Below are 27,879 nucleotides of genomic sequence, written 5' to 3'. Positions count from 1 at the left end.
ATATCTTCCACACGAATTCTTTGCCCAATACACAAACACGATTCGAGCCATAATTTCATTCGAAATAGATTTGCACATCTATCTTTAGATCTATTTTATCTTGGTTTCTTATTTTTAGAATCCGAGAAAGCAAGACTGGAAAATCTTTATTGAATTTGTATTGAACTGATGAAATTCTGCTGGTGTTGGTACTGATTGGAAGAGGTTGTGTTCGGTTGGGTTAGAAAATAAGGAACCAAAATAATTCTGATTGTTTGTTGCTGATTAGTACAGAAGAAATTGGGTTTGGTTGGGTCAGACCGAACAAATTTTGGTTGTTTGTTGCTGATTAGTACAGAAGAAATTGGGTTTGGTTGGGTCAGACCACACTAATTCTGTCTGCTTGTTGCTGATAAGTACAGAAGAAATTGGGTTTGGTTGGGTCAGACCGAACTAATTCTGTTTGTTCATTACTGATTAGTACAGAAGAAATTGAGTTTGGTTGGGTCAGACCGAACTAATTCTTCATGCTTGTTGCTGATTAGTACAGAAGAAATTGGGTTTGGTTGGGTAAGACCGAACTAATTCTGTTTGTTTGGTTGGGTCAGACCGAACTAATTCTTCCTGCTTGTTGCTGATTAGTACAGAAGAAATTGGGTTTGGTTGGGTAAGACCGAACTAATTCTGTTTGTTTGGTTGGGTCAGACCGAACTAATTCTTCCTGCTTGTTGCTGATTAGTACAGAAGAAATTGGGTTTGGTTGGGTAAGACCGAACTAATTCTGTTTGTTTGGTTGGGTCAGACCGAACTAATTCTTCCTGCTTGTTGCTGATTAGTACAGAAGAAATTGGGTTTGGTTGGGTAAGACCGAACTAATTCTGTTTGTTTGGTTGGGTCAGACCGAACTAATTCTTCCTGCTTGTTGCTGATTAGTACAGAAGAAATTGGGTTTGGTTGGGTAAGACCGAACTAATTCTTCCTGCTTGTTGCTGATTAGTACAGAAGAAATTGGGTTTGGTTGAGTCAGACCGAACTTATTCTGTCTGCTTGTTGCTGATTAGTACAGAAGAAATTGGGTTTGGTTGGGTAAGACCGAACTGATTCTGTCTACTTGTTGCTGATTAGTACAGAAGAAATTGGGTTTGGTTGGGTCAGACCGAACTGATTCTGTCTGCTTGTTGCTGATTAGTACAGAAGAAATTGGGTTTGGTTGGGTCAGACCGAACTGATTCTGTCTGCTTGTTGCTGATTAGTACAGAAGAAATTGGGTTTGGTTGGGTAAGACCGAACTAATTCTGTTTGTTCATTACTGATTAGTACAGAAGAAATTGGGTTTGGTTGGGTAAGACCGAACTAATTCTGTTTGTTTGGTTGGGTCAGACCGAACTAATTCTTCCTGCTTGTTGCTGATTAGTACAGAAGAAATTGGGTTTGGTTGGGTAAGACCGAACTAATTCTGTTTGTTCATTACTGATTAGTACAGAAGAAATTGAGTTTGGTTGGGTCAGACCGAACTAATTCTGTTTGTTCATTACTGATTAATACAGAAGAAATTGGGTTTGGTTGGGTAAGACCGAACTGATTCTGTCTACTTGTTGCTGATTAGTACAGAAGAAATTGGGTTTGGTTGGGTCAGACCGAACTGATTCTGTCTGCTTGTTGCTGATTAGTACAGAAGAAATTGGGTTTGGTTGGGTCAGACCGAACTGATTCTGTCTGCTTGTTGCTGATTAGTACAGAAGAAATTGGGTTTGGTTGGGTCAGACCGAACTAATTCTGTTTGTTCATTACTGATTAGTACAGAAGAAATTGGGTTTGGTTGGGTAAGACCGAACTGATTCTGTCTGCTTGTTGCTGATTAGTACAGAAGAAATTGGGTTTGGTTGGGTCAGACCGAACTAATTCTGTCTGCTTGTTGCTGATTAGTACAAAAGAGGTTGTGTTGTTGTTTATTTGGATCAAAAAATAAATAATACAGAACAAATTCTGCCATTTAATGCAGAGTACTGCTTCTCAGAATTTTCAAGCTTTTGGAACACTAAACAAATTAAAGTATACTTGGTACTAAACCAGTACTGTTCTAAGCTATACCTGTGATTGCTAAATGCGCATTTACTGTCAAAAACCCTCTTCTTCAGTATCATAATCCAATGTAATTCTAAAATTAAAACTAGTTCAGTATTTACCCATCCTATCACCATCCGTACGGACAGTTCAATCTGGACCTAATCCCAAACAGATTTAGCTAATGCAGATTCAACACCAAAATTGGCGAGAAATTTTCAAATTAAATCCAGTAACATAATCCGTATAAATCTAAATTTCAATAACTTTTCTCCATACTCTTTGGATGATGCAATTATTTCCTCAACATTATTATAATAAGATCTCTTTTCTATACAACACTTTAGTTAAAATTTGGCACGCACAAAATACGTGCCACAGCCTCAGACAGCAAGTCTTTTGTCTGATGACCAGTTGTGAAAATGTGACTTCGTCACGTTACTAATCCACTCGCCGTTATATTGCCCACAACGCAAGGCTATTTTGTGTGTTGGTATTTCGCAGATGGTAAGACTAATCTCTGCGAAAATATATACTATATAATTAGCTCTCGTGACTAACGCATGTGTACTCTCTCTGTCTATAAATATAACGAGTGCAGGGATCATCATCATATCGGTTGCAGGTGGCTGTTTTCATATATAATGAAAAAAATAAGAATACAAAGGATTTTTAAAAACCAAAACTTGAAAGACAGTAAAAAGGAATAGCCTCGAAAAAAAAGAGGCTGCTGTTAATTACACCGCAAACCCAATGTTCTGTTTTAACTTCTTAACGGCATTTCACTTTATTCCGGTGCATTTTGAAGAAGATTTATCATGGGTGACGACGCGTCGGCGAGTAAAGATCAAAGCCATTTTAAAAATGTACGAAATATTACCTTAATTGAGTTATTATACATTTTACATTGACATTTCGGTTTTTATAAAAATAAATTCCTCCTTATCAGAATTAAGAATCCGTTTTGGAAACGCTAACAATGACTGTACTTTTTTGACTATAGATAATTTATTCTCACATGAATTGGCATAATACAATGTAATTTAAAACGGTTGATTACTAATTACATATTATGAGTATGAATCTAAGAAATAATTTTTTCTCTGTTACAGGCGAGAGTGGAAATTTGTTCAATGAGATAATGCGCAAAAATGGAGACAGTGCGTGAGAATGGAGCTCGTTGGGTGAATGGATCAACGGGAAGTGAAGTGTCGGGTTCGCCCTCAAAAAGTGTGAATCATTTAAAAATCGTGGAATGTGATGTTGACAGTGACAAGGTTCCTGAAGAATTTACAAAGGAAGAAATGGATCCGTACAAGGAATTGGAATTATACCTCGCGAAAGTAAATGTAAGTTTTCTTTCTTCATTAAATTTTTCCCTATTTATAAATTCAACGAAATGAAGCGATGATTAATTAAGACATCGTCAAATGTCACGTGAAGGCAACTTAATTGGAATTGTAAAATTGAATTTATGTTTTTATTTTGATTTTTCGAAAAAAAATTACGTTCAGAAGCTAGAGGGCACATCTCATTACTTTTGTATATATATACGAAACGTTATTACAAGACATAGATGATTCATAGTTTCTTTGCAAAGGGTCATGGAGGCTCGATCGGGTCGAGTCTTCGTATCACGTGCAGATCGTTTGACGTTTGCCATAACGGTTCTCTTTTCTCTAAACCTAACCGCTTATTTTTCCCCCCCAACATCAGAGATTTGTCTTATTTGCTTTTATCCAAGGAAGTAATTCTTTAGTCACCCTCTTTTAAATCGTCAATTTCAACACGTAAACGACCTATGTTACTTATATCAAAACATCATCTCTGGTAACGATGCTTAATGAAGATAGAATATACCTTCATCATAAACAAAGATACCGCAAATTTATCTTCTTATATTATAGCGCGGGAAAAACATCTTCATTAAGATGTTTACGATTAAAGATTATCATCAAAAAAGGAGGGAGAGAGAATTCACAAATTTTTACAAAAGGAATTTATAATAAGAATCGACAAGAGAGGATTGATGTGATTGAAATCGGAACATTTTGTATTGGAAAAAAAAATTTTTTTTTAAAGATCCATCTCATCGATCTCCGTTTCTTGATCATCTGTATAGGAAACTATATATAAAACAAATTGAAGTTGACACTTCGATCCACGTACGAGATTCTGAAACATGTTTTGCAATGAAGTATTCCCTCTTTATTTCCATCACACTTCCTCGTCTTTTTTTTCATATTTTGCAATCAGGTTGCTTTTTCCAGGTGCGTGGGTGTTTAACTATGTTTTAGCCCCTCTCATCTATAATGATAAAACCGGTTCTTCTCATTTGTATAAAATTATTGACACTATGATGATACGAGATTTTTTGATTTTGAAATTTCTTCATTCAAAAATTGTTGTTTATTAATTTTAATTATTCGTTATTTGAAAATTTCAAGGTTTTTTTGAGTTGATAACTTTTAGGAACAAGTTGTGTATGCAGGGCACGTGTTTGTACACATGCGTCATGCTTGTGCAACGTCACCACACGAACCATTCTCCCAAGAGTATATATGTATATATATATGTGTTTCTGTATCATGAGTCGCTACCACTTTACCAGTCATAGATAGTCTCCTCCTCTTTCTCCTCTGCTCGAAGTTCCGCGAAGTAGAATTGAGTAAACTTGGTACTCTAACACAAGGTACATAAAGTTAGAAAATACTCTTTGGTCAAAGGTACACATATTCACATGTTACCCAACACGTTCGCGGTTTTCCAACTTTTCTCATTTCAATTTCTATAAAAATTCGATTATCCTCGTTTAATAATAATTATTATAATAACTATAAATTATAAATAATTACTAAAATAATTATTACAATAATTGTTACAATATTTACTAAAATACTTATAATAATAATAAATTTTATTTATTCAAAATTATTTTAATTATCAATTTCAAGAAATAAGCAGTAATAAAAACGGAATTTATTCCTCGATTTATTCTAAACAACGATTTTTTCACACTAATCTTTAATGACGAATTATTACGTATGAAAACGATTATAAAGAAGGAAAAAAAAATAAATTATGAGTCAAGTTCTCATAAAGATTTTGCACTTTAATAATAATAAGCCAAGAAATCACTTTATATAATCAACTCATTACAACAGTGGGTGGGCCAAAGCGATATGAAATTGCCATCCTGTAATTTCTTTACTCAGTTTATCTCTTCAGATAAGGCCCTAAATTTTTTATTTCGTGATTTAAAATCCAGAGGCGAGAGGAAAAAAAAAAGTTACATTTTTTTTTATTCCTGACACGTAGTTTTGGGGGAAAAAAAAAATAGCAAAACTTGACAATTAGCGAAAACAATTTTTTTTTTTTAAAGACGACAATAAAAACTTGTTTTACGCTTGTTTACATCATCGAGTATCATTTTGCGCATTTTTAAAATTTTATATAAAGAAGTGATCAAAGCAAAGCGAAATCGCTAAAATATATATTGATGATTTATTTCTATATAATTTTTTTTTTTTTCGAAAAAAATATATATATCTTTACTATGGGCATCAGATGACAGGAGAATATTTATACTTTATGGGAGTTGTGGAGAGAATTATGAAGGTGCAAGGGACAGTGTGATAATCCTTTTTATAAAACCGATATATCAGCGATTTCGTATTTTACGTTCGTTCTTTTAGATTATTTTCTATGATGAAAGATTCGAGAATTTTTATTATTCTTCGAAATAAATAAAAAAAAAAAGAAGTTATGTAACCATTCTCCAATTAATTTTTTTTCCTCGCCAAAAAAAAATGAATTCAATTAATTCCGCGTCGCATCTCTTTTGAGAAGTTTAACAAGGGATAATAAAATCTTTGACTAGGGACCTCTGTCTTGTCATTTTAATAGCACGTCCATTATAGAATGACCTATAATTTTCGTTGAAATAAGTTGACACTAAACCTGTCATCATTTTTCTTTTTTTTTTCTCTCTCTCAAACAAAAATTGAAGGATTGTGAATGTGTAAATTGTTTTCTTTTTTTTGTTTCTTTTTTGGTGTCCTTTTTTTTGTGGGATGTAGTAAATCACTTCATTTCGTGCAGAGGGCTATTCCACGAAGTGGAAACTTGGAAGAGAAGAAGAGATGCAAAAACGCAAGAAGATTCTCTCTTCTGCCTGCGCAACAATAGGTTGAATGCCTCTCGGCAACATGGATCCCGGCGTTGTAACTCAAAACGCCAGGAACTCTCTGAACCAAGTGAGAGAGAGAGAGAGAAAGAAGGAGAGAGAGAGAATATCCGGATGTCATTCCTCGCATCCCTCGCATGGCAGGCGCCGCGCAGAAACCTCTCTCTCTCTCTCTCTCTCTCTCTCTCTCTCTCTCTCTCTCTCTCTCTCTCTCTCTCTCTTTTTCCTTCTTTTGTGTATTTTGCATTTGAAGATATTATCGAGTCAAATGAAAGTGAACCGCTTGTGTTTATATATACGCGAACTGATTTCTAGATACGATGACGAAACAAACGATTCTTCACCTGTTTAGTAATTTTTTTTTTTTTAAATGAAAAATTTTAGATTCCAGAAATTTAAATTTCAAAATATCTACCTAGGATTTTGCACGAGAGAGAATTTTCCTACTTTTTTTTCTATACACTGAAAAAAAAATTTATTTGATTCAAATACTCGATTACTTGAGTATTATCAAATAAATATTTATTTGAACCAAATAATTTTTATTTGAATTAAATAAATTGTATTTGAACCAATTATTTCTGTACTTGAAACAAATACCATTTAATTGACTCAAATAATAATTATTTGATACAAATAAATATTTATTTGATAATAGTCAAGTAATCGAGTATTTGAATCAAATAAATTTTTTTTTCAGTGTACTATTATCAAATAAATATTTACTTGAGCCAAATAATTTTTATTTGAATTAATTAAATTATATTTGGACAAATAATTTCTGTATTTGAAACAAATACCAATTTAAACAAATAAATATTTATATAATATAGTCAAATAATTCGATTATTTAATACAAATAAATATTTATTTGATAGTCAAGAAATTACTTGAATTAAATAAATTTTTTTTTCAATGTAGTATAGCGAAGGGCAAAGTCATGCGGGAACTTTAAATCTTTCAAGTGCATTCACTTAGAAATTTATCTACGATTATTATTATTGAATAGTTGTCAAGGGGTGTTTAAAAAATTATACAGGTGTGAAAATTTGGGACATTAAACCTACTATTATATACACACACGTCATTGGAAAAAAAAAATATTCGAGATCCTTTTTAATCCGTCACGCCTTCTTTTCAATAAATTCTTCGACCCCACACCAATTGTCAAATTAAATTGCCATTAATCAAATTTTTTATTTTTATTAAATATTAAAAATTAAATTATTTTTATTAAATAAATAATATTAATTTTTCATTTGATTTAAATTATTTTATGTAACAATATTTAATATTTGAAAAAATTATTTCCCACGTGGAAAAAACAAAAAAAAAAAAAAAAATTCTTATGTTTACTTTAAGGAAATAATACGTATTCATTAAACTATGCGATAGGATCACGTGCACATATAGTTAAAATACAAGTCTCCGAATCTGAATTGAACACGGAACCTATAGTTTTCGCGCAGCGTAAGCAAATTATAGTTCACTCGCCATTCACGCTTGTCTGCCTCGTGTAACTAAGGAACGCTTATTCACAAGAGCAACAAGTGGAATGTATATACATATATATATGGTCGACAATTCAATATGAACACTATATATATATGCGACCAGGTTGCGATTGTTATCGTTATAGAGGCAATCGGGGAGTTTCAGTATGTATATGCTTTGAAATAAATTTTATATAACAATAGACTATAAAAATTGTTTCTATTTTGTAGAAAATTTAATTATTTCGTGTTTTCAAATATCGGTGAATCAAAAACTATATCAAATTTATCATATGTTTCTAATTTTCAATTAATGGTACCAGTAAATTTTGATACTTTCAATTAATGGTACCAGTAAATTTTGATACTTTCAATTAATGGTACCATTAAGTATTGACATTTTTAATTGATGTCATCATTAAAAAATAGTAATTTTTAATAATTATTTGTAATTTTTATTAATGGTACTTTAATTAATGGTACATTAATTAATGGTACTTTAATTAATGGTACATTAATTAATGGTACTTTAATTAATGGTACTTTAATTAATGGTACTTTAATTAATGGTACTTCAATTAATGGCAGTTTTAATACTGGTATTTTAATTAATGGTACTTTAATTAACAAAAGGTACCAGTAACTTAAGTACCAGTAATTAAGGTACCATTAATTACAGTACAAAAATTAAACTACCAATAATGGAATAACCAGTAATTAAAGTACCAATAATTGAATTAACAGTAATGAAAGTACCGCATGAACTTTAATTACCATTACTTTAATTACTGGTACCTTAATGATTGGTACTTTACTTAATGGTACTTTAATTAATAGTACCTAAATTACTGGTACTTCAATTAATGGTACCTAAATTACTGGTACTTTAATTAATGTGAGGTACCAATAATTAAAGTACCATTAAGTAAAGTACCATTAATTACAATATCAATAATTAAAGTACTATTAATTAAAGTACCAGTAATCAAAGTACCATTAATTAAAGTACCATTAACTTTAAATACCATTACTTTAATAACTGTTACCTTAATTATTGGTACTTTACTTACTGGTACTTTAATTAATGGTACCCAAATTACTGGTACTTTAATTAATGGTACCTAAATTACTGATACTTTAATTAATGTGAGGTACCAGTAATTAAAGTACCATTAAGAAATGTACCATTAATTACAATATCAATAATTAAAGTACCAATAATTAAAGTACCATTAATTAAAGTACCAGTAATTAAAGTATCAATAATTGAATTACCATTAATTAAAGTACAAGTAATTAAAGTAACATTAACTTTAATTACCGGTACTTTAATTATTGATACTGTAATTAATGGTACTTTTTGTAATAAAATTACCAATTTCTAATATTTCTATATATCAACATTAATTAAAAGTACTTTCATTTGACAGTATTAATAATGAACGACATTTACAATTAAAGATATTCACAATTTTAATCTACTTTCAATTAACTTTTGTTCTAATTAATTAAACTTTCATTCGCCGTCTATTCGATATTCAATTACAGTCCACAGATTCTTTTAATGATATACTTTTAATTGATTGCTCTTCTAATAGTAGTTCATATTAAAAAAAAACTATTCCGCGTTCAATGGTACCATACGATTAATATATACGATATCTGACCGAATTTGTCATACTTCCGCAATATTGTTTTTAGGGAAAAAAAATTTTCCATTTATAATATAATTATAAAATATATATTAATTTAATTATATAGTTATTATTACGAAAATACAATAATTAAAATAGTAATTGTTTGTGATAATTTAAATTTCCATAGAAAAAAAATTAATACCTTTAGAATTAAAAAGTTTTCTTTTTTGACAAAATTGCGCTTGACGTGAAATAATAGATGTATATATAATAAGGATGTATTTTCTAATAATAATTGGTGGCAAATGTCAGAGCTCATTGCACGCATAATTGTCGTCATGACAAGATCAGCATGTTGTTGGGATTGTGTCGTTTCGCACGGGCAATATTACTTTCACTCTTAATCACGAGCAGTGCCTTCTTTGAACGAGAGAGGGAGAGAGAAAGAGAGAGAAAGAGAGAGAAGTACAAAGACCGTGTATGTGAATATATACATTGCACATGCAACTCGCTTATTACATATAGATCACTATATATACAAGTTCGAGTCATGTCTATTTGACAGTGAGTGTCTTTTATAAACCAGTATGTGTGCAGATGGAATACTAAGAATGAAGCATGCACGTGTGGGTGGTGGTGTAGGACTGCTGCACATCCGGTTGGGTGTGTCGGATGGGTTTCGTCTAACCGACAGATGCAGTAGGTATATTGCTACTATAACTACAATATAAAAAATACCTACTGTTGTTACTCTTGTCATCTCGTTTGCCTCCCTCTCTATACCTTTCATCTCATTATTTCAATGTAAATACCCATTTCATTTTGAAATGTGAATCCGTATATTTTATTTTCAACCGGAAATCCATTATCAGTTCGATAAACATTTAGCTAATAAATATTACTGTAGTACAGTAACAAAAGTCGACAAAATTTTGGGTTACTTCTGAACCGAAAACCGGACGAAGAATTTTGACTTCACTGTAAAAAGAAGGTACTAAAATAGTACCAATTTTAGGTATTAAAATAGAACCAAACGGCAATTTAGTACCTAAAGTTGGTATTAAATTAATACCTTCCGTTTTACAGTGTTGATGAATCTGAAATATTTGCATGCAACAACTATTTTTACCCTTTAAAATGCATTTTGTTTAAAAAATCTTTATTCGGCACTGAGTTATCGTCATTTGAATTTTTTTGAATAATCTACAATTACTATTATTATTCAGAGCCGAATAAAGATTTTTTTAAACAAAATGCATTTTAAAGGGTAAGAGTAGTACTTTCAGATGCTACCTTTTTGAAAAAAAATTATTCGCATTCAGCAAATCAAAATGTTTTGGAAAAGTTCTTGGTTTCTTTTGCTGCATACTAAAAATAATTGGGAATATAAAAATACAAAATTAAAGGATGAATAAAAGCAAAAAAAAGGCAGCAGAAGCACCATAATTGTTGATCATGAATGAGCGTGAAATTTTATTTTCGAAAGGTATTGTTTTTTTTTCTGTGGGGGGTATAAAAAGACGCGTTTGTGAATCTTCCGCATTGTCAGAACCATAGGCAGGTGATAGACAGTTGGGCGGTACAGCTGCCCTTTAGCTGGTTAAAAAGAAAAGGTACACGTACTTTTTTTGAAAAATAGAACACACTTTACTGAAAAATGTGCGTGCTCTCATTTTAAAAATTTGTTCAATAGCATTTTTTTTTCTAACAACGGTTTCTTAATTCCTCCAGTGTTCGTAATTATTTATGGGTCTTTATCCCATTTTATGAGTTAAGCTTTAAAATATTATATATACAGATTTTAGTATCTATTTCTTTTTTCTTGCTTCTCCAAATCATGTATCATTGATCTAATTTATCAAGATTTCTTGTTTCTCAAGAATAAAAAAAATAATGATTATAATTTCTCTTGCATCAGCATTGCAAATTAAAAAAAATATGTATGAGGGCGCATATTCGAAGCAACGAAAATTTATTCGACCTTTCCAACCTTTTTTTTTTTTTGCTTTGTGTTAGATGGAAACATTGCCTCGACAAAAGAAGTGAATGATGACGAAAAATATAATAATTAAAATACATTGATTTTAAGTTCGAAGATCTTTTCACTTTCTTCTTGGAATGATATTTTTTTTTATTCAGATCCAGGTAATTTTTTCAAATTATATTTACTGCAAATTAATTTTCACAATTTGCCACAGCATTTTAAACAAATTTTTTCATTCTGATGAATTTTTTAGACTTATGAAGAAAATAAAAAAATGTTTTTCTATGTCTATTTGTTATTGCTTTAAGAAATGATGTCGTTTACGGTAACGGAAATGAATTTGCAATTAGTTGACCGAATCGAGAGGTCATAAAGGCCACCATTCTTGATCTCCATCACAGCTGCTGCTGGCAAACGTGGAGAAAATTCAAGTATATATATAGGGCTACTTGGCTTATAAAGCAGAGTGTGTCCCTCTCGCCTTTGCGCGGCTCACAGTTTTGATCGCAACGCCAGATGTGAATGACTGCCAAGCCTATATAACATGTGGTTAAGTCTAAATTACATTCATTTAGCGCGGTAATTCTCAATTCCAAAGCTGAACTTCTTTTTTTTTTTTACGACATTTCGTTCTTGTGTTGGTCCAGCGTACCAATTCTCCGCATTAGTCCCTATTGTTCATCGTTTTATTCTCCCTTTAAAAGTCGTCAACAAAAATGTTTTATAACATCTTATTTAAACTCAAATTGCGTAAATGCAATGCCTTTTATTCCTAAAATTTTTTCCCCTCATTTCATATTTCATTGTTCATTTTGAAATAAATATTTATAATCTATTAAAGATTAAAGCGATTTTCGTTTATCAAGAATCAAAGTACAATGATTATTTTTTTTCTCGATATTAATTATTATGCGTCAATATATAATTATAAATGGAAAAATGACAAAATGATTGTCTTTTTTTTTAATTTTTTAATGACAAATTGGTTATATAGGAATAAAACTTCCGGCATTGACGCGTCAGTGAGACGATAAAAATAAGCGTTATAACCGTAAGAGAAATAATCCTAAAAATAATTTTAACGCGTCGTTGAACATATCATGCCCTACTGTATAACTTTATAATATATATATATATATACGTCGAAGGAATGCTAAGTAAATCGTAAAACATGCCACAAACTATTTCACTGGAATCATTCGCTCAACGTAAACGTGTTCGTTCTTCTATGCAGTTAAATTTGTAGTCAGAACGTGAAACTTATAATAAAAACAATAAGAAATATATATGTATAAAACTGCATTCAAACAAGTATTGAATTCAAATTAACTGTGAAACCGAGACAAATGAGAATTTTTTTCCAGTGATATAAAACACGGCGAATGATTAAAATTAACAAAGTAAATTTGAATTAAAAAAATAAGTAATTTGATAGTAAAAAAATCAGTTACTGATTGAAAAAAAAATATTCCTAGTAATTTTTTAGTTAAAAATAACTGCTAGTTATATTTACTTTTAGGTTATGTCAAAGAGAACTACGATTTCTGGTAATTAATTCAGTTGATCCCAGTTTGAATTTTTACAGTTATTTTTCTGCTAAAATTTAGTTACTTTTTAGTAATAATTAGTTACTTTTTAGTAATAATTAGTTACTTTTTAGTAATAATTAGTTACTTTTTAGTAATAATTAGTTACTTTTCTACTAGTTACTTTTAGCTAGTTAATTTTTACTAATAATTAGTTATTTGTAACTAATTCAGATTTTAAAGAGTAATATTGAGGTTTTTAATTCGCGTTGTAAATAAACTTTTACTTGCGCCAAAAAAAATTGTTTCATTCGAAACAAATAAATAGTTATATTTATCACGGAGACAAATATATTTATTTAATTCAAATAGTTTGAATAAAAATTTTCCCTTCGTGTATAATATTAATTTAAATGAAGAAAAAGATAAAATTTTCTTACCATAATTGGTAATGGTAATGGTAATTGAAAATGACAATTTGTAGTAGCATCCACTTACCTAAAACAAAAAAGAAAAATATATTAAATATAATAAATACAATATAATAAATATAATAAATACAATATAATAAGTATAATAAATAAATTATAAATATGATGATATAGATTAATTAAATAATAATTTTCTAATTTGCATTTTGACAACAAAACATTTAATTAATGTTTCTGTAACATATTTTTGTTTTGGTTGTTTCAATAAAAAAAAATTGTTTATAAAACCAATCAAAGCATTTTGTTACCTACACGTGAAATTGAAAAACATACAAAGTTTTCAGTTATTTTTTTTAACTTCATAATTGAAGATATATATTTTTTTTAATTTTTAACATGTAAAATAGTTTTATCTTTATATCAGGAACTTAATGTGGAATGTATAAACAGATGTTAATGTTTTCCTTGAATGTAAGTAACGCGCCGCTCACATGAAGGAAATCCCTCGTTGTTAACAGATATGAACCGTAGTTTTGAAACTAAACAAAAAAAAAAAAAATTGAGCAATCATTCTACTGACTGATCTCTGTTGCTAACACATTTTAAAATTTACATTAGGTATTTCTAATATAAATTTTACACTCTCTCTCTCTCTCTCTCTTTCATGTATGAAATTTTACGTAAACAAAAATTAATTTAACTATATCTACATTTTAAAATTTATTAATAATTATTCATTTTATTATTTTGGTTCTAAAAAAAAATAAATACAATTTCCTTTTTAATTAACAGAAGAATAATTTACTTTAATTTTTAAAAAAGTACAATATTTTTTTAATTTAAAAGAAATACTTATTAATAAAAAGAAATTTTTAAATTGCCACATTTTAAAAATCAATTTGTTTGAATTAAATCACTTGATTGTAAAATCAATTTGATTGAATCGCGATTGACTTGATTGCATATAGAAAAGTAAATTGATATGCCCTGAATCTTTTATATATTCTCCTATAGAAGATATTGTTTACTATTTGTATATTGTGTGTTTGACGTATCACTTTCGCTGTAGGTGTAATGCTTTTATTATTTCTAACAAGATAATTAATGGTGTGTAAATGCGCAACAAAGGAAAAATGGCATTTGTTATTTGGTGGATTTTGAGGTTTAACTGAATAGTGTCTCATTATATAGGGTACTATAGGGTGTCAAGTTTTCAAAAAAAAAATTTTAAGGGGACCCGTCCCCCTTCTTGACCCTCAATATTCGCTTTGGCCAAAAATTTTTGATCTTTATCTCCAAATACAATACCTATACTGTTCTTTTGTATTTTCTTTTTGTGTACAGTCTCGGTTGACAAATCGATTATATGCCACGTATTTTAAGAGGAGAGAGAGAGAGAGTGGAAATTTTCCATCGATATTAAGTAATTCAAAATCTCAACAATTTTAATTTTGTTAACTGATTTTATTCAAATACTTTATTATCAAATAAATATTTTCTTAAACCAAATAATTACTTATTTGTGTCAATTAAATTGTATTTATTTCAAATACTGAAATTATTGGTTTAAATAGTTTCCTTGATTTAAATAAAAAAAAATATTTGTTACAAAAAAATTATTTTTTTGTAATAAAAATAAATATTTATTTGATAAAAATAAATTTTTAATAAAAATAAGTAATTATTGGATAATAGTCAAATAATCGATTATTGGAATCAAAATTTTTTTTTTATTAGAATAGAAAAAAAGCTATTTTTTTTAATATTTAGAGACTGAAATGAAATTTGTCGAAAAAACCACTTTGTGTACACCTTATTTGTCTGGGGGGTTCTGTTATCAAGATTTATTATAAAAAAGGAACTATTGATTAAAAAAAAATAATTGATTTTCACAAACATATGGCCTAGGAGGAATTTTCCATTTTTGTATATAACATATGGCATATGGTAAATATAGGATGTTTAGTTCACTTCAATATAATGTGAAAATGGTATATGTAGGCGAATGGTGGTATTATGTCATCGACACGGGTATGACCGTCACATTCACGTAACATTACATTCACAACAGGCTTCCTTCCTTTTACCAAGAATTTAATAAACCTTCACAAATGCATTGTTTACGGCAATTCGAAAAAAAAAGTCAATTTTCATTATCATTCCAAAAACGTTTCTCTCTTGCCTTTGTTTCATTCTCATATATCATCAAATACACTCACCGAGAAAATAGTATATATATTTGTCTCCAGAGACAAATAAATATATCTGATTTAAATAAATTTTATTTGGTTTTAATAAAATATTTATTTAATCTTACTAAATTTTTTCTTTTAGATTAAATAAAATATTTATATACTCTACATAAAATTTTATTTGTGGTAAACAATTTTTTTTTTTATTTAAAACAATGTTATTACTGAGGTAAATATATTTTTATTTGTTTCAAATAAATGCAAGTAAAATATTTCTTTATGGGAAAAAAAAAATCTGCGATTATAATAGATATACAGTTTCCAGTTCGATGGGCATCTATAAATAAATAATTAAAATGCAATGTAAGATAGTATATTCAGTGTTTCATGTGAAATGTAACATTATCGTTTGACTAATCGGGAATGAGACGAGATAAACTGTTTGTCTTGGACAAAGTTATTTGCGATATTATACCGCACACACACGGGTTTTCTCTTCGCCAATGTCGTTGTCACTTATGTATCGCATAAATCTTGCGTGCCGCGAGGTTCCTTAATTTACCACACCATCGGGAACCGAGAGCAATTGTATCTCTCATGTTGTACACATGAAAGTAATGACCAACATAAACGGCTACTCGCCACAATTAATCTGCGATTAAATATCCCCCCCCCCTCCCTTAAACCAAATATAATATATATTTTTTATTAGTTCACTGGACGTTTAGTTTCCATATAAATTATTGTTTTTTTTTTTTTTTTTTTTTTAAATGAGATTGCTTCATTTGCATTTTTGCTGTTTAATATTTATTAATGAATATACACTGAAAAAAGGGTTTGGTATTGACAACCAAACGTTTGGTTGGTATTTAAGCAACCAAAATTTTTTTGTTGAATCAACAAAATTTTGATTGTCCCAATTAAACTTTAGTTAGGACAACAAAAATGGTTTTTTTCTAATTTTGGTTGTGTCAAACAAATTTGGGTTGAGACAATTAAAATTTTGTTGATTCAACAAAAAAATTTTGGTTGCTTAAATACCAACCAAACGTTTGGTTGTTAATACCAAACCCTTTTTTCAGTGTAAATATAATTACAAGTGTTATCTATTTTAAATACTCTCCAAAATTAAAATTAATATAATGCATTCACTAAGAAAAAATTCGTTTGAAGCAACCAAATTTTGGTTAAATCAACAAAATAAATGCATTGATTATACAGTTAACCAAACATTTGGTTGCATAAACCAAACGTTTATTTAGCTCAATCAAATTTTTTCTTTGTTCAAAAAATTTATTAAAATAAACTAAATAGTTATTTAGATTAAATAAATATTTATTTGAATTAAACAAATTTTGTTTGAACTAACCAAAAAATTTGGTAAATATAAAAAAAATGGTATATTTGGTTCAAACATATCTTTTTTCTGAGTGTTTATTGTATATTCAAATTTATTCTTAAATATATATTCCAGTTTAACAATTCTAAATTTAAAAACATTTTAGTATATTTCTTATGGATTATATCACCGTCCGACAAAGTTCAACTTTTTTTTGACCCACAAAAAAATTCAACATTTTTGAAAAATTAGGACCCAAAAAAAATACCCATAAAAAGTGACAAGATATCTTTTAAAAATTATTAATATTTTATGAAACTTGGTATCTGAGGGTTTTCGGAGTCGCTGATTATTAATCTGATGTCAGTTTTTCAAAATTCAAAATGGCGGATTCAATATGGCGGTCAAAATTTTTAAAAAGTTATTAAATTTTTTTTAAACCTTGATATCTAGAGGTTTTTTTTGGATCGCTGATGACGAATCTGATGTTAAATTGTCAAAATTCAAAATGGCGGATATAAAATAAAAAATTAATAACTTTTTAAAAAATTTGATCGCCATATTGGATCCGCCATTTTGAATTTTGAAAATCTGACATCAGATTAATAATCAGTGACCCCGAAAACCTCCAGATAACAAATTTTATAAAATATTAATAATTTTTAAAAGATATCTTGTCACTGTTCATTTAGGGGTTGTTTTCACCTCTAAAAACCACAAACGACTTGATCTAGCAAAACGGCCAGATACGGGTATTTTTTTTTGGGTCCTAGTTTCCGAAAATGTTAAATTTTTCTGTGGGTCAAAAATTGTGTCGGACGGTGTATTCTATATTTTTATATTGAATTTTTAATTAAAAAAAAAAAGTTAAATATAAATAGGTAGGATTTATTTTTGATTTGCGAGAATAAATTTTCTGAATATAAGAGAGAAAATTTACTTATTCAGATATTCAGAAACAATATATACAGTATAAAATTGTCGGATTAAAAAGGGTGGATTTTGTCGCAAGAGGAGGTTGACTGGAATGCATAAAAAAAAAAATTTTCTTTTAATCATTGATTTATTGACGCCATATTATTTTCGATCTTTTCTATTGACAATCAAGGCGTTGGCGCGAGTCGTGTACCTCTTTCTATACATTTTGCGCGCGTGCTATCTTCACTATTTTTTTTTTTTTTTTCGATAATTCTTCACGGTCAGACGATTTTACGCTCCCGCGTTATTATATTGTTTACGCTGCCCACCTGTTTGCATATCAGACACCCACTGTTCTTATTTTCAATAGTTCAATGCTCTTTCTTTTTTTTTCTTTTTTATTTCTTTTTCTTATTTTCTCTTTTTCTCTTTTTCTCTTTATGAAATTTTAATTAACTTTCAATTAATTTTGGGAAAAAAGTATATAAAAAAAAAAAAAAATATTCGATTAATTATTTGATTTATAGATGTCCTATAAATTTTATTTTGTGAATATATATATAATTTTCATGATGTAAAATTTGAAACTAATCGCCTCGATAAATTAGTATGAGGTATTTTCATTTTTTTTTTACTCTCGTTGAACATGCGTATCGGTTAGAGCCACATTCCATAAATTACACGAAACTTTACTTTATCGGGACTTTAACTAATGAGTTTAAACTGTTATGTTAATCAGTATATGGCGTATAAAGGAACAAGTGGACCCATAGGGAACAAGACTCTCAATGGACGTTCTTGACCTTGTCAGTTTCTCTATATAGAATATATATATGTTTCGTCACACACATATACAATAAAGAATAGGTGTTAAAGAGATCTACATATTTTTACATAGAAGATAAGTGTAGCAAATAGAAAAAAAATTATACAAATTTTTTTTTTATTTATAAATTATGTCTGTGGAATTTTTTTTTTCAAAATAAAAAAAATTTACCTGAAACAGCGAAAAGTTTCACTAAAATAGCCAAAAGGTTTACATAAAATTTTTCCTACTATAGTGAAACATTTCGCTATTCCAGGTAAATTTTTTTTTCCGTGTAATAATATTTGTACAATGAAAAAAGGGTTTGGTATTGACAACCAAACGTTTGGTTGGTATTTAAGTAACCAAAATTTTTTTTTGTTGAATCAGCAAAATTTTAATTGTCTCAATCAAAATTTGTTTGACACAACCAAAATTAGAAAAAAAGGATTTTTGTTTAACTAAAGTTTGATTGGGACAACCAAAATTTTGTTGATTCAACAAAACAAATTTTTTTTGCTTAAATACCAACCAAATATTTGGTTGTTAATACCAAACTTTCTTTTTCAGTGTATATCATTAAGGTACACAGATTTTAATTTAAAAATTTTTTAATTTTCAATTTAAGAGAATGAAAATTAAATTTATTTATAAATTCAGCACATTCCAATTTTTCATTATATTTGAACTCTGCGCATATTATTTGACCCACATTTCAATTATTAAAAAAAAAAAAAAAACGCAATATTTTATTGAAGTTGACAAAATTTTCTATACATAGCGAAGAGAATAATAGGAAAAAATAAATAAACTCTCTAAATCTGCAGCTAGAGAAATGTTTTGAACCAAATATATAACATATTTGGATTAAATAAACGTCTCAGATCCATTCATTTGGGGTAAATAAAAATTTTATTTATTATAAATAAAAAATAAATATATTTATTTGGCTCTGAGACACAAAAAAAAAATCTTCACCTGAAACAGCGATAAGTTTCATTGAAACAGCGAAAGTTTTCGTTATTCTAATATTTTTTTCCATACACCCAGAAAAATGTTATATTTGTCTCATATAGCCTTTGATTCAAATAAATTTTTATTTTTATTTAAATAAAAAATTTTATTTACACCAAATAAATGGGCTACACCCAGATGAAATGATTTATTTGAACCAAATAAAATATATTTGAATTAAATAAATGTATATTTGTCTCAGAGCCTACTAAATTATTTATTTGGCGTAATTAAAAATTTTATTTGTCATAAATTGTTCATTGGCTCAAATAAATTTTTTATTTAAATGAAATAAAATATATTTGCAACAAATAAAAAAGTTAGTAGGCTCGGAGACAAATATACCATTTCTCTATGAGTGTAATTCAAATTAAAATTGTTTACCAATTCTTTAGAGAGTATATAAATGATAAAAATAGAAATAAAAATTAGAAAGTTTCACGCAATTTTCATTGTTTATGGATTAGAATGATTTTTTTTTGTTTCGCAAAAAAGAAAAATACTTAAATAGGAGAGAAAATATATTTCCAAGCTCGTCGTAATTTCTTGTTGCAAACTTTCCTTCCTTGTTGGGTGATAAATAATTTCATGTTGGCCAAGGGAGAGCTAGCTTAAAGGAAGGTTGATATGGTGCTTCTATGAGAGCTTGCCGACCAAACTATATATATATATATATATATATATGTATATATATATGGCGACGTGATCGGATTATGGCTCACGGACACGCTTTTAACACCGAGCGAATTTATGTCAGCCTCCAGCACAGGCTTTACAAATAATTATGCGGGTCAGTCAGAAAGATTATGTAATACATATGGTTCTCTCTAAAGCGTCACACATTCACATATATATACAAACTCATGAATTACACTTCGACAAGCGACTTAATCCCGACCTTAACTCTTACTTAATTAAGCCCCCCACCGAATGTAAAATTTTATCTATACGCTCGAAAAGGAATTTGTTTATTATATATACAAACGAATAATTGGTATTTGCTCAAAGGAAAAGTAAAATAAATGATATCAATTTATTTTCACAAGCCAATATATAAATTTTTTTTTATTTTTTGTTCTCTACATATTTATATTTCAGTTAATAATTTTTCTATTTTCTGGTATTTTGTAAGGGCCTTTAATAAACAAAAAATAATTGGAATTTTTTCGAGTCCAAAAAGGCAATTTCGTAAATAATTCCTTTTGAATGGACAAAATTTCAGTGAAATTTATTTTAATGTAAAGAAAACAAAAAAATATTCACGACTCAGCGTTTGTGTAAATCAATTCATTCATATGTACTTTGTGAATGGTTGACAATCAAAAAGAAATAATTCTTCTTAGTAATTTATATATTCGATCCAGAAACGCGCGTAAAAAATAAATTTTACAATTTTAATTTCTATGAAGAAACTATTTTTTTTCCTCCGTAATTATTAGATAAAAAAAAATCTTTTCTCGTTAAATAAAACTAAATCTCTGAAAATATTCCAATAAAGTTTCACAACAAACGCGAATGGAATGTGGTTATTAAATTTATTGGCGAATAATTTCTTTTTTTTTTTTCATTATAAAAACCGAAAGTCGACTTTCTTATAGAGTGAAAAAGGGATGAAAGGAAAAGTAAAAAAAAAATTGTGAGGCAATGCACTCTCGATAAATCTCTTTCGGAGTCCAGAAAGTTTGTAACCCAGCAAAAGAGGTACGATCTGTATCCTGAGAATTCTAATCATCTAATGGCATCTCGTGATTGTAGGGCTTCAAGATGAATAATGGCTGTCAGTGCCCTTACGTATCGTGCGAAAATGATGCCACCTTCTCTTTTCCCACTATATGCAACTTCACATCACTATCTCTCTCTCTTTCTCTCTCTTCGTTCATTATTCGCGTTTCATAACATTCACTCTGATTACGTTTCAAAATTCAACGATTGAAACTAGAGTAACGACTAACAAGAAATCTACAATATATTTCGAAATTTTCGAAAATTTTCAAAATTTTATTTTATTTTGCTTTAAAAAAATTAATTTTACATTTTTTTTATTTCACTAATCACGCGATATCATTGTTTTGTTCTTACAAACAAACAATAATTTTTGTTTAATAACAAATAATTATTTTTTTAAAAACAAATTACCATATTTGCAAAACAATTTATATTTTAAATTTACATTCGGGGAAAAAGACGAGAAAAAAAAACCAATTTAAAATAAAAATAGTAAACATTTTTTTTTTAATTATATTTAGGAAAAAAAATACTTCGGATTTTTTTTTAAACTAATTTTTTCCTTTATTCTGATTTTTTTTATTTAAAATTTTTTTTTGCTAATTATGAATTTTTTCTTAATTAATTACTAATCATTAAAATCAGAATTGACAGTACCGTTGTGTATATACTTTCCGCTATTACAATGATTATAATTAGGGATCCCCAAGAAAAAAAAAAAAATTCTCTATCCTGAAATTTTCCCTCGACCTCTTGCCAACTTTGTCGTCTATGTGACCTCATAGAAGAGAATCATTATTCGACGATTTCGGTACTTTGCGATCGTGACCAATTATTTATAGCATAACGGTTCTTGAATATAGACGCTCCAATCGTATTGTTCATCGTTCTAATTTTTTTCATTAAAAAAAAAAAAGAAATTGATTTTAATTTATTAAAAACGGAAAAATTAACATTCGATACAATTTGACAAAACAAGATTTAAACATTCCTACACTGAAAAAAAATGCAAATAATCGGTTACATATTATCAAATAAATATTTTTTTAAACAATTTTTATTTGTTTCAAATACAGAATCGCTTTAAATACAGTTTATTTAATACAAATAAATATTTATTTTATAATAGTCAAGAAACCGATTGAATCAATTTTTTTTCAGTGCAAAAAGCGTTTCAAATTCGTATCATAAAAAATTTAAATAATCAATTTTTTTCAATTAAAGGTTTTGAATTTCGTGAATAATAAAATTTTTGAAAGTTTGCATTTTTAATCTTTCACCCAGAGAAATGATTTATTTAAATCAAATAAAATATATTTGAATTAAATAAACGTATATTTGTCACACAGAGCCTTACTAACATATTTATTTGGTGTAAATAAAAATTTTATTTAGCATAAATAAATTTTTTATTTGGTGTAAATAAAAATTTTATTTAGCATAAATAAATTTTTCTTTAGTTTAAATAAATTTTTTATTCCAATGAAATAAAATATATTTGCAACAAATAAATGAGTTAGTAGGCTCTGAGAAAAATATACTATTCCTCTGAGTGTTGGTATGGAATTCTTAATTAAAATTAAATTATTTCAAAAAAATATCGAATTAAAAAAAAAATTTCAATCAATTTTTTTTTTTTTGAAAAGAATTTGTATGTTTCAACAACCCACAAGAAGAGATTTGCTCATTTATAAATATATATATATATATACATGAAGGTAGGCGTTAATTTAAGAATTTCTAAGCATACTCGCGGCTATTGTATATAGAAAAAAAAAATTGCCTGAGACTTGACACATGTCGTAAAAGATTTTTTTTTATCCTGCATTTCTAAGGGAAAAGTGAACCTGTGCGAAACTTTCAACGAAGAATGTTAGAGGTCCGCAAGTTGATTGGTTATGCTCTCGCATGCATTACAGATTATATACAAACGTTATCTTTTTACTTGCAAAGAAGATAATTGCATAACGGGTAGCGCAAAACAAATAAGCGACTTATATATGCATCGTTTTAGCCATATAATGATGACCTCGAAAAGAGTCATTAGTCATTTATATACTTTGTGTTTCAAACACTGTATTGCTTCATTAAATTTAAATCCATTCTTCTCTTTATATATATACTATCGAATTACTTTCTTCTTTTTGCAATCAAGTTTCATTTTATATTTATATTTTATGTATTTTTATAATTTTAATTTTAATTTTAATTTTAATTTTAATTTTAATTTTAATTTTAATTTTTAATTTTTAATTTTTATAATTTTCATTTTATTTTTTATTTTTATTCAAATGTTATAATGTTTCTTTTATAATATGTTTCTTGGTTTTGAAACCCTTCAATTTTAAGCTTTTTGGTCTCGCTATTTTAGGAATAAGTCGTCAACACGCAAGGGGGCCTTGGCTTTACTAAAATTCGTACTGTGTGTGAAAAATCATTTCGCGACTTTTTAACCGTGAAACAATGTAGTAAATAATTTTACGGGCAGACAAAATACAAAAAATTTTTTTGGGCTGAACTTTTTTTTTTAACCCCGATAATAAAGAAACCTTTTTTTTCTACATCTCAGAGAGAAATATTTTTAAGACAAATTTAAATTAAATAAAAATATAATTGTCACAAGAGATTAATAAATTTTTTATTTATGTTTTGAATAACAAAATTTTTATTTAGCACCAATAAAAATTTATTAAGTGCGCAAATAAAATTTGTATTTAAACCAAATAAATATTTATCCAAATAAATATTTATCCAAATAAATATTTATCCAAATAAATATTTGTTAGGCTCTCTGAAAAATTATATCATTCCTCTATAGATGGAAAAATAAAAATAAACCCTTCTTCTTTTTTGTGGAATAATATTAAAAAATTTGTATTTTATCAACTTTAGAAAAGATTTAAGAAAAAAAGCCTAAAAGTAAAATTGGTTAAAATCTTCAGTAGTGATTAAAACTTGATTGGTGGTCCCGCTAGAAAAATGAAATAAAACTCTAATCTCTCATATCTTTCTATAATTTTTCCAACATTTCCAGGAATCGTATATATTATTAATTAGTGTTAAATCAGAGTCGACCTAGATGTTATAGAAACTTTGTATATATATATGTGTGTGTGTGTTGGGAAGACCAATGCTTGGGCACTAATTGCCACTCTTTATACTGTATTTGAAATCAGGTATCATTTAGTTAGTTATCGAACGTTTCAATCGATAAACCTGCTGTTATGTATAGGATCGCAGTTCCGATGCATCAGGTATGTACAAATTTCCCTCTCATTAAAATCGCCATTAATTGGTACTCAATCGAACCGCATATAAGTATATATCTTAACGTCGATTTCTTTTGATCAACGCGACGACTAAACGGTATTATAACAAACCCTAAAAAAAATACGGAAATTAAAAAATTAAACCTTTTTTTTTGCATTAATAAGATATGTAATTATATCAACGATCGTATGTATTATAAAATATACGTGAGAGTGCGAACAAACATTTATAAATTGACATATTGTCAATAGTCACAAATAAAATCCAGAGAATTTTATTTCAGACAAATAAAATTATTTTTTGAATTAAAAGTATATTTGTCTCAGAGCCTAATAACTTTTTACTTGTTTTACCTAATTTGAATTTATAATTTATAAATTTATTATAGAGTAATTGTCTTTTTTTTTTTTAATAAAGAAATTATTGCTTCGAATGTTCCGTTAAATGAATTATCAGTGAAAATTGCTAGTAATGTAAAATTAAAATAATAACAAGACAATTGTTTTTAAATAGCTAAAATTAACTTTTGCTGATTGTGTGCGCGCACATCATGTGAAATATAGAATTTCCTGTATTTAATAGTCTCGAATTTAATAAATTCTTCAATTTCGTAAAGTGTGTGAAATTTAATATACATTGTATTATATGATTTTAATTTCACGCGCGACACGATTGAAATTTAATATACTTTTATATTATAATAATATTGAAAAAAAAGAATCACTTTAAACAATGTTCTTATAGATTTTATAAAATTATTTTATATAAATTTATAGTTTTTTCCTTGATTCAGATTTCCTTTTTATAATTCCGATTTCTTCTTTATAATTCTTTCTTCTTTAATACCGATTTCTTCATTAACTCAAATTGTTTTATTTCATTCAGATTGCATCAATTTTTTTTTTCTGATTTCTTCATTACTTATACTTTCAATTTCTTTCGTCTTAGAAAAGTTTAATGCGTCTGCACTAATTGAATAATTTTTCTCTCAACTTTTTATTTTTTCAAATAGAATCTTTTTTTCCCATGTTTCTTTTTGTTAATTAAAATTTATTTAATAATTTTGCCAGTTTTATAATTTAATTATTGAAATATTTTTTCACTTTTCATATATGAATAAAATAATAATGAAAATAAAAACAGATTTGCTACCCTAAATAATTGTAATTTTTTTTTTCTGCGTTATTATTCCGCTACAGTTGTTTTTACTAAAGTTCCAAAGCTGTATATATATATATAATTTGAGATACTTGTGGATATATGATTCCTGGACTAGAATTTTTATTTTTTGTTTGAGTCGGTCTCCCTTTGGTGTAAAAGTTTCCCCGAAAGGTGATACCTATTGTTAGTATTATTTTGAGTTAACGATATTTTTGCATTGCCTTAAAAAAAAAAAAAAAGAAAAAAAAAGAAAAACTGAGGTTTGAAAGTTTGTAATAGTCCAATTTCTTGCGCGCCGAAAGCAGAAGTAACGTACGTTATCCTTTTAACTAGTAGTCACTTGGACATATAAGATCTTGTCGGGTGCTCGTAAACTACAGGTTTACTACACTTAGCATGCTGTATTTAACCCTGAATTTATATCCCGTCAGAGCTCATTTATATTGCGCATCGTTGTACTTTATAGTGTTGCGAGGCACAAGATTCAGTAATATATACGCAATTAGATAGTAATTAGTTGTATATAAATATATACCTTTTATCTATTAAATATTGGCTTCAACGATACACTTAAATGTCATATTTTGCACCTAATATTGCTCATTATTATTTTTCCGGCCCTTCACTTTCATCACTATCCGTTTTGCTCTTAAGAAATTGAGACAATATGTTGTTAACCTATTTTCTCATTTTCCTACGCACCTTATATATATTCCTCTATAGCTGTAAAATACTTTTTTTCTTTTTTTTTTTTTTCTTTTATACAACTATTATATTGTATTCAAGGTTCTTTGTTAAGGAGATTGTTGGAGAATATTTTTCTTAAACTCAACTTTTTTTTTAGTGCAAAGGAAAAAGGAATTTTAAAAAAATTACAATATCACATCCAGAGGAATATTATGAGAAAAATAAAATTTACTTGAATCAAATAAAAATATATTTGCGTCTAAGAGGATAATAACTTATTATTTTTTGGATAAAAAAAATTATTATTCAGCGCAAATCAAATTTTTATTTACTCTCTAAATCTGAATTAGTAAAAATAATTAGTAATTTGAATTAGTGACTCACTTTTTGCTTCTGAATTAGTAAAATTTTACTAATTATTAGAAACTTTTACTAACAATTAATAAAATTTTACTAATTAGTGACTCACTTTTTGCTTCTGAACAAGTAAAATTTTACTAATTAGTGACTCACTTTTTGCTTCTGAATTAGTAAAATTTTACTAATTAGTGACTCACTTTTTGCTTCTGAATTAGTAAAATTTTACTAACTATTAGTATATTTTACTAACAATTAGTAAAATTTTACTAATTCAGAAGCAAAAAGTGAGTCACTAATTAGTAAAATTTTACTAATTGTTAGTAAAAGTTACTAATAATTAGTAAAATTTTAGTAATTAGTGACACACTTTTTGCTTCTGAATTAGTAAAATTTTACTAACTATTAGTAACTTTTACTAACAATTAGTAAAATTTTACTAATTAGTGACTCACTTTTTGCTTTTGAATTAGTAAAATTTTACTAATTGTTAGTGAAAGTTACTAATTGTTAGTAAAAGTTACTAATAATTAGTCAAATTTTACTAATTCAGAAGCAAAAAGTGAGTCACTAATTCAAATTAGTAAATATTTTTACTAATTCAGATTTAGAAAGTAGGGTAAATAAAGTTTGTATTTAGCACAAATAAAATTTATTTAAACCAAATAACATTTATTCAAACCAAAAATTTATTTAAACCAAGTAAATATTTATTTAAACCAAATAAATATTTATTCACATCAAATAAATATTTGTCTCTGTGAAAAATATACAAATTTTTCTCTGGATGTAAATTGAAATGAATTCAGCTAAACAATTAATTAAAAAAAAAACTATTATTATTGTTAGAATAAATATTATTAAATAATTAAATATTTAAATTCGACAATTGGCTAATTATTGTAGAGAATTTTTAAAGACGAAAATTAATTCTGGCATAACCCGCATGTCGATTCTAATTCTTCTATAATAATAATTGGTGCTTGGCGTAACGGATACATATTTTTCAATTTATTCAATTCAAAAATAATGTTTCAAAAAAAAGAAAGAAATATAGTTAATATATTTATATATCTCGCCTAAATAAGATATTTCGGCGTATAGAAGAGAA

At 27.7% G+C, this 27,879-nt stretch overlaps 2 protein-coding genes across 3 annotated transcripts in view; one reads left to right on the top strand and one right to left on the bottom strand.

Moving 5' to 3' along the window:
• LOC127290938 (prostaglandin E2 receptor EP3 subtype) overlaps positions 1-27,879 on the bottom strand; it is a 249,774-nt gene that overhangs the window by 90,168 nt on the left and 131,727 nt on the right. The gene's annotated exons all lie outside the window — the stretch shown is intronic.
• LOC127290902 (rho GTPase-activating protein 7) overlaps positions 1-27,879 on the top strand; it is a 167,543-nt gene that overhangs the window by 11,062 nt on the left and 128,602 nt on the right. For both annotated transcript variants that reach the window (XM_051319724.1, XM_051319734.1), the window contains one exon: positions 3,156-3,392. In XM_051319724.1, the coding sequence (XP_051175681.1) occupies positions 3,195-3,392 (198 nt within the window). In that variant the 5' untranslated portion in view covers positions 3,156-3,194. The remainder of the gene's footprint in view (positions 1-3,155; positions 3,393-27,879) is intronic.

The sequence above is a fragment of the Leptopilina boulardi genome, unplaced genomic scaffold (genome assembly GCF_019393585.1).
Source record: "Leptopilina boulardi isolate dan_hultmark-lab unplaced genomic scaffold, ZJU_Lbou_2.1 LbouV2_123, whole genome shotgun sequence".
Lineage (NCBI taxonomy): Eukaryota > Metazoa > Arthropoda > Insecta > Hymenoptera > Figitidae > Leptopilina > Leptopilina boulardi.
This window is presented reverse-complemented; position numbering and strand designations above follow the sequence as displayed.